The following is a 9,165-nucleotide window of genomic DNA, read 5'->3' as shown; positions in this document are numbered from 1 at the left end:
CTTCAGCGAGCAGGCCTTTCTAATCAACCTGGCCCGGGTATCCTGGAAAGATATTGACCTCATCCTGTCAGTAGAGGATGCCTGGTTGTTCTCTAAAAGTGCTTTCCTCACCATCTTAAATAAGCATGCCCCATTCAAAAAATGTAGAACTAAGAACAGATATAGCCCTTGGTTCACTCCAGACTTGACTACCCTTGACCAGCACAAAAGCATCCTGTGGCGTTCTGCATTAGCATCGAATAGCCCCTGCGATATTAAACTTTTCAGGGAAGTCAGGAACCTATATACACAGTCAGTAAGGAAATCTAAGGCTAACTTTTTCAAACAGAAATTTGCATCCTGTAGCACTAATTCCAAAACATTTTGGGACACTGTAAAGTCAACAGCTCTGCACCCCCCGCAGCAACTTTCCCAAGCTTCCCCCCGCTTCTCCTTCACCCAAATCCAGATAGCTGATGTTCTGAAAGAGTTGCAAAATCTGGATCTCTACAAATTATCTGGGCTCGACAATTTGGACCCTCCTAAAATTATCCGTCAAAATTGTTGCAACCCCTATTACTAGCCTGTTCAACCTCTCTTTCGTATCGTCTGAGATCCCCAAAGATTGGAAAGCTGCCGCGGTCATCCCCCTCTTCAAATGGGGAGACACTCTAGGCCCAAACTGCTACAGACCTATATCCATCCTGCCCTACCTTTCTAAAATCTTCAAAAGCCAAGTTAACAAACAGATCACCGACCATTACGAATCCCACCGTACCTTCTCCGCTGTGCAAACCAGTTTCTGAGCTGGTCATGGGTGCACCTCAGCCACGCTCAAGGTCCTAAATGATATCATAACCGCCATCGATAAAGACAGTACTGTGTAGCCGTTTTCATCGACCTGGCCAAGGCTTCGACTCACCGCATTCTCATCGGCAGACTCAATAGCCTTGGTTTCTCAAATGACTGCCTCGGTCTCTCAAATGACTGCCTCGCCTGGTTCACCAACTACTTCTCAGATAGAGTTCAGTGTGTCAAATCGGAGGGCCTGTTGTCCGGACCTCTGGCAGTCTCTATGGGGGTGCCACAGGGTTCAATTCTCGGGCCGACTCTTTTCTCTGTATATATCAATGATGTTGCTCTTGCTGCTGGTGAGTCTCTGATCCACCTCTACGCAGACGACACCATTCTGTCTACTTCTGGCCCTTCTTTGGACACTGTGTTAACTACCCTCCAGACGAGCTTCAATGCCATACAACACTCCTTCCGTGGCCTCCAACTGCTCTTAAATGCATGCTCTTCAACCGATTGCTGCCCGCACCCGCCCGCCCGACTAGCATCACTACTCTGGACGGTTCTGACTTAGAATATATGGAGAACTACAAATACCTAGGTGTCTGGTTAGACTGTAAACTCTCCTTCCAGACTCACATTAAGCATCTCCAATCCAAAATTAAATCTAGAAGAATCGGCTTCCTATTTCACAACAAAGCATCCTTCACTCATGCTGCCAAACATACTCTCGTAAAACTGACTATCCTACCGATTGTGTGGGGATGACAGGAGGCCTGTTCTGTTGTGTTCTGTTGTGTGGGGATGAGAGGAGGCTAGGCCTGTTCTGTTGTGTGGGGATGAGAGGAGGCCTGTTCTGTTGTGTGGGGATGAGAGGAGGCCTGTTCTGTTGTGTTCTGTTGTGTGGGGATGAGAGGAGGCCTGTTCTGTTGTGTGGGGATGAGAGGAGGCCTGTTCTGTTGTGTGGGGATGAGAGGAGGCTAGGCCTGTTCTGTTGTGTGGGGATGAGAGGAGGTCAGGCCTGTTCTGTTGTGTGGGGATGAGAGGAGGTCTGTTCTGTTGTGTGGGGATGAGAGGAGGCCTGTTCTGTTGTGTGGGGATGAGAGGAGGCCTGTTCTGTTGTGTTCTGTTGTGTGGGGATGAGAGGAGGCTAGGCCTGTTCTGTTGTGTGCGGATGAGAGGAGGCTAGGCCTGTTCTGTTGTGTGGGGATGAGAGGAGGCCAGGCCTGTTCTGTTGTGTGGGGATGAGAGGAGGTCTGTTCTGTTGTGTGGGGATGAGAGGAGGTCTGTTCTGTTGTGTGGGGATGAGAGGAGGTCTGTTCTGTTGTGTGGGGATGAGAGGAGGCCTGTTCTGTTGTGTGGGGATGAGAGGAGGCCTGTTCTGTTGTGTGGGGATGAGAGGAGGCCTGTTCTGTTGTGTGGGGATGAGAGGAGGCCTGTTCTGTTGTGTGGGGATGAGAGGAGGCCTGTTCTGTTGTGTGGGGATGAGAGGAGGCCTGTTCTGTTGTGTGGGGATGAGAGGAGGCCTGTTCTGTTGTGTGGGGATGAGAGGAGGCCTGTTCTGTTGTGTGGGGATGAGAGGAGGCCTGTTCTGTTGTGTGGGGATGAGAGGAGGCCTGTTCTGTTGTGTGGGGATGAGAGGAGGCCTGTTCTGTTGTGTGGGGATGAGAGGAGGCCTGTTCTGTTGTGTGGGGATGAGAGGAGGCCTGTTCTGTTGTGTGGGGATGAGAGGAGGCCTGTTCTGTTGTGTGGGGATGAGAGGAGGCCTGTTCTGTTGTGTGGGGATGAGAGGAGGCTAGCAGCTCCTGGCTCCTTTTCTGCTAGATGAAAGAGAGGGACTATACTGTCTGTGACTGCCAAATAGGAGCTCCAATACATTGTGTATAATCATGACCAGGCAGTGGTGTGTGTGTGTGTATGTGTGTGTGCTGCATTGAATAGGCCCTCTGGCACTCTCAAATGTGGCTGGTCTTCAAGAAAGGTTTGTACAGTAAGATGTATAAACCAAGCTATGTTTAGATAGTTTTACCTTTCATCCAGGGCTGTCAAATTCCTTGTTTCGAATGGCAAAATCTCATTTGACGACACTTCCGAGCTGTCTCTCCGCCCTGGCTTCCCATTGGATGTTCTTCTGATGAGTGTGTCTGTCTCCGCCTCCCCCCAATTTTGAGAGCCCAGTGGTTTGGTCCCATTCTCCAGGTTGAGGAGGTTGAGGTAGGACTCGGCACCGTCCACCTGGGAAGCGGTGAGGGGGGGGGTTTGGAGTGGCCCTGCAGGGGTGGAGGTGATGGGCTGGTCCATGCTGCTCAAGCTGTAATGGTTCTTCAGGTTGAGTGACAGAGACCTGGTCGTCCATGACGACTCCTGATCATCTACAGGAAGAGAAATGTCTTTAACTGACAAAGTTGAACACAAATAGTCAAATAGTCAAAAAATAAATATTTTAATGAAATGAAGCAAACAGGTCTAACCTTAACCCACACTCTCAATGTCCCTAGTTGTTAGTCAGTTTCTCTCACACCTCCTTCCGTCTCTTTCTCACAGACAAAAATTACTCAAAATCAAAACACACACACACACACACACACACACACACACACACACACATGCCTGTGTGAGTACAAATCAAATACAATTTATTTATATAGCCCTTCTTACATCAGCTGATATCTCAAAGTGCTGTACAGAAACCCAGCCTAAAACCCCAAACAGCAAGCAATGCAGGTGTAGAAGCACGTACACTCTCCGGAGACAGAGGCAGCGTCTGAGTGGACTGTGTCTTAGATTGGTTGGATTAGCATTTACTAGTTCTGGGTGTAACATGATTAAAGCTAGCATGAAACACCACGTGTCAACCCCACATAAACAAATACACAGACACTACCACACAAATGGTGTCGTACTGGTAGCAATGGCTGATAGGTCCCATTCATTTTCATTTTTTTTTATACTGAATAGTTTTTAAGTGTTTTTTTTGTTTAATAAAAATGGCATCAGCTATTTGTGTTTTGATTGCTCTTTTGAATTGGTTGTAATTGGTCACCATGACCAAGATGAAAGACTGCTGTTGTCTTGTTTGGCTAAGATAACTACACTCTAAAAATGAGGGCTTCAACAAGACTTCTTCTAAGATCCTCAAAGTTCTTTGAAGAACCTTAGGGTTCTTGGCACTGAAAATGGCCCCCAAAAGGTTCTTCCAAGAACCCCATAAGAGGTGTGGTTCATAGAGGAACCTCATTAGTTGGTGGGGGTTCTTTCAAGGACCTAACTGGCCGACCGAAACATTTGGATTTGAATTTGAAAAGACAGCAGGTTCAGGCACTTACAGTAACTGAAACATGTAAAGATCTCCTCAATTTAAGGTAAGGTTTGTCCCTTATATGATCTAAATTGATATTGTTTTATGATGATACCATCTATCTTTTCAGATTTGTGCAAATCTTTCTAAATCAGAAAATGGACACAATTCAATGGATGTCAATCAACAAAGAGGTAAGAACATGTTGAAAGCTCTAAGAATATGTTGAAGGCTCTAAGAATATGTTGAAGGCTCTAAGAATATGCTGAAAGCTCTAAGAATATGTTGAAGGCTCTAAGAATGTGTTGAAGGCTCTAAGAATGTGTTGAAGACTCTAAGAATATGTTGAAGACTCTAAGAATATGTTGAAGGCTCTAAGAATATGTTGAAGGCTCTAAGAATATGTTGAACGCTCTAAGAATATGTTGAAGGCTCTAAGAATATGCTGAAGGCTCTGAGAATATGTTGAAGGCTATGAGAATATGTTGAAGGCTCTAAGAATATGTTGAAAGCTCTAAGAATATGTTGAAGGCTCTAAGAATATGTTGAAGGCTCTAAGAATATGTTGAAGGCTCTAAGAATATGTTGAAGGCTCTAAGAATATGTTGAAGGCTCTAAGAATATGTTGAAGGCTATGAGAATATGTTGAAGGCTCTAAGAATATGTTGAAGGCTCTAAGAATATGTTGAAGGCTCTAAGAATATGTTGAAGGCTATAAGAATATGTTGAAGGCTATAAGAATATGTTGAAGGCTCTAAGAATATGCTGAAGGCTCTAAGAATATGCTGAAGGCTATAAGAGTATGTTGAAGGCTCTAAGAATATGCTGAAGGCTCTAAGAATATGTTGAAGGCTCTAAGAATATGTTGAAGGCTCTAAGAATATGCTGAAGGCTATAAGAGTATGTTGAAGGCTCTAAGAATATGCTGAAGGCTCTAAGAATATGTTGAAGGCTATGAGAATATGTTGAAGACTCTAAGAATATGTTGAAAGCTCTAAGAATATGTTGAAGGCTCTAAGAATATGTTGAAGGCTCTAAGAATATGTTGAAGGCTATGAGAATATGTTGAAGGCTCTAAGAATATGTTGAAGGCTCTAAGAATATGTTGAAGGCTCTAAGAATATGTTGAAGGCTCTAAGAATATGTTGAAGGCTATGAGAATATGTTGAAGGCTCTAAGAATATGTTGAAGGCTCTAAGAATATGTTGAAGGCTCTAAGAATATGTTGAAGGCTATGAGAATATGTTGAAGGCTCTAAGAATATGTTGAAGGCTCTAAGAATATGTTGAAGGCTCTAAGAATATGCTGAAGGCTCTAAGACTATGTTGAAGGCTCTAAGAATATGCTGAAGGCTATAAGAATATGTTGAAGGCTCTAAGAATATGTTGAAGGCTCTAAGAATATGCTGAAGGCTATGAGAATATGTTGAAGGCTCTAAGAATATGTTGAAGGCTCTAAGAATATGCTGAAGGCTCTAAGAATATGTTGAAGGCTAGCTGTGTTGGGTGCAGATGACTGAACTGCTCCCTTCTGAGTCTGTCTGCAGGTATACAGACGAGGATGCATACAAAGGTATTCAATTGGTATTGGTATGTTATGCAGATCACATGTACCATCCTCCTCCCTTAAGATTAAGGCAGTCCTCCGCACCTCTCTGATTCAGAGGGTTGGGTTAAATGAGGAAGACACATTTCAGTTGAAGGCATTCAGTTGTACAACTGACTAGGTATCCCCCTTTCCCTCTTCAATGAACATCCCATATGCCTCTACATTGTGGACAAGGTATGTGTATGAAAACCATTATCAAAACAGCTTTTTCCATTCACATTCACCACAGAAACCAAGGTATGAATACTGTCGTATGCATGTTTTGTTAATCATCTGTATAGTTACTATTTTTTGGATTCACAGACTTCACCCTCCCTACACCTCTGATGAATATAACAGGAAACCTGTTTGATCACCATGCACTGCAAAATCATTCTGGCTATGGATACAGAGAACATCAACACATTAACATCAACACTGCCAGAGGATACAGAAAACATCAACACATTAACATCAACACGTCAGAGGATACAGAGAACAACAACACATTAACATCAACACGCCAGAGGATACAGAGAACATCAACACATTAACATCAACACGTCAGAGGATACAGAGAACATCAACACATTAACATCAACACGCCACAGGATACAGAGAACATCAACACGCCAGAGGATACAGAGAACATCAACACATTAACATCAACACGTCAGAGGATACAGAGAACATCAACACGTCAGAGGATACAGAGAACATCAACACGCCAGAGGATACAGAGAACATCAACACATTAACATCAACACGCCACAGGATACGGAGAACATCAACACATTAACATCAACAGGACAGAGGATACAGAGAACATCAACACATTAACATCAACACTCCAGAGGATACAGAGAACATCAACACATTAACATCAACACGCCACAGGATACAGAGAACATCAACACATTAACATCAACAGGACAGAGGATACAGAGAACATCAACACATTAACATCAACACGCCAGAGGATACAGAGAACATCAACACATTAACATCAACAGGACAGAGGATACAGAGAACATCAACACATTAACATCAACACTCCAGAGGATACAGAGAACATCAACACATTAACATCAACACGCCACAGGATACAGAGAACATCAACACATTAACATCAACAGGACAGAGGATACAGAGAACATCAACACATTAACATCAACAGGACAGAGGATACAGAGAACATCAACACATTAACATCAACACGCCAGAGGATACAGAGAACATCAACACGCCACAGGATACAGAGAACATCAACACATTAACATCAACACGCCAGAGGATACAGAGAACATCAACACATTAACATCAACACGTCAGAGGATACAGAGAACATCAACACGTCAGAGGATACAGAGAACATCAACACGTCAGAGGATACAGAGAACATCAACACGCCAGAGGATACAGAGAACATCAACACGCCAGAGGATACAGAGAACATCAACACGCCAGAGGATACAGAGAACATCAACACGTCAGAGGATACAGAGAACATCAACACATTAACATCAACACGTCAGAGGATACAGAGAACATCAACACATTAACATCAACACGTCAGAGGATACAGAGAACATCAACACATTAACATCAACACGTCAGAGGATACAGAGAACATCAACACGTCAGAGGATACAGAGAACATCAACACGCCAGAGGATACAGAGAACATCAACACATTAACATCAACACTACTAGAGGATACAGAGAACATCAACACATTAACATCAACACTCCAGAGGATACAGAGAACATCAACACATTAACATCAACACGCCACAGGATACAGAGAACATCAACACATTAACATCAACAGGACAGAGGATACAGAGAACATCAACACATTAACATCAACAGGACAGAGGATACAGAGAACATCAACACATTAACATCAACACTCCAGAGGATACAGAGAACATCAACACATTAACATCAACACGCCACAGGATACAGAGAACATCAACACATTAACATCAACACTCCAGAGGATACAGAGAACATCAACACATTAACATCAACACGCCACAGGATACAGAGAACATCAACACATTAACATCAACATGCCACAGGATACAGAGAACATCAACATGTTAACATCAACACGTCAGAGGATACAGAGAACATCAACACGTCAGAGGATACAGAGAACATCAACATCAACACGTCAGAGGATACAGAGAACATCAACACATTAACATCAACACGTCAGAGGATACAGAGAACATCAACACATTAACATCAACACGCCACAGGATACAGAGAACATCAACACATTAACATCAACACGTCAGAGGATACAGAGAACATCAACACATTAACATCAACACGTCAGAGGATACAGAGAACATCAACACGCCAGAGGATACAGAGAACATCAACACATTAACATCAACACTGCCAGAGGATACAGAGAACATCAACACATTAACATCAACACGCCACAGGATACAGAGAACATCAACACGCCACAGGATACAGAGAACATCAACACGCCAGAGGATACAGAGAACATCAACACATTAACATCAACACGTCAGAGGATACAGATAACATCAACACGTCAGAGGATACAGAGAACATCAACACGTCAGAGGATACAGAGAACATCAACACGCCAGAGGATACAGAGTACATCAACACGTCAGAGGATACAGAGAACATCAACACGCCAGAGGATACAGAGAACATCAACACATTAACATCAACACTACTAGAGGATACAGAGAACATCAACACATTAACATCAACACGCCAGAGGATACAGAGAACATCAACACATTAACATCAACACGCCACAGGATACAGAGAACATCAACACATTAACATCAACACGCCACAGGATACAGAGAACATCAACACATTAACATCAACACGTCAGAGGATACAGAGAACATCAACACATTAACATCAACACGTCAGAGGATACAGAGAACATCAACACATTAACATCAACACGTCAGAGGATACAGAGAACATCAACACATTAACATCAACACGTCAGAGGATACAGAGAACATCAACACGTCAGAGGATACAGAGAACATCAACACGCCAGAGGATACAGAGAACATCAACACGTCAGAGGATACAGAGAACATCAACACGTCAGAGGATACAGAGAACATCAACACGCCAGAGGATACAGAGAACATCAACACATTAACATCAACACACCAGAGGATACAGAGAACATCAACACGCCAGAGGATACAGAGAACATTAACACGTCAGAGGATACAGAGAACATCAACACGCCAGAGGATACAGAGAACATCAACACATTAACATCAACACACCAGAGGATACAGAGAACATCAACACATTAACATCAACAGGACAGAGGATACAGAGAACATCAACACATTAACATCAACACTCCAGAGGATACAGAGAACATCAACACATTAACATCAACACAGGATACAGAGAACATCAACACATTAACATCAACACATTAACATCAACACGTCAGAGGATACAGAGAACATCAACAC

The 9,165-nt window shown here is 43.3% G+C and overlaps 1 protein-coding gene across 1 annotated transcript in view; it reads right to left on the bottom strand.

Moving 5' to 3' along the window:
• The window catches only part of LOC115159904 (carboxyl-terminal PDZ ligand of neuronal nitric oxide synthase protein), a 183,966-nt gene that overhangs the window by 27,196 nt on the left and 147,605 nt on the right, over window positions 1–9,165 (bottom strand). Inside the window, exon 10 of the mRNA XM_029710022.1 lies at window positions 2,801–3,143. Within this exon, the coding sequence (XP_029565882.1) occupies window positions 2,801–3,143 (343 nt within the window). The remainder of the gene's footprint in view (window positions 1–2,800; window positions 3,144–9,165) is intronic.

The sequence above is a fragment of the Salmo trutta genome, chromosome 23 (genome assembly GCF_901001165.1).
Source record: "Salmo trutta chromosome 23, fSalTru1.1, whole genome shotgun sequence".
NCBI lineage: Eukaryota > Metazoa > Chordata > Actinopteri > Salmoniformes > Salmonidae > Salmo > Salmo trutta.
This window is presented reverse-complemented; position numbering and strand designations above follow the sequence as displayed.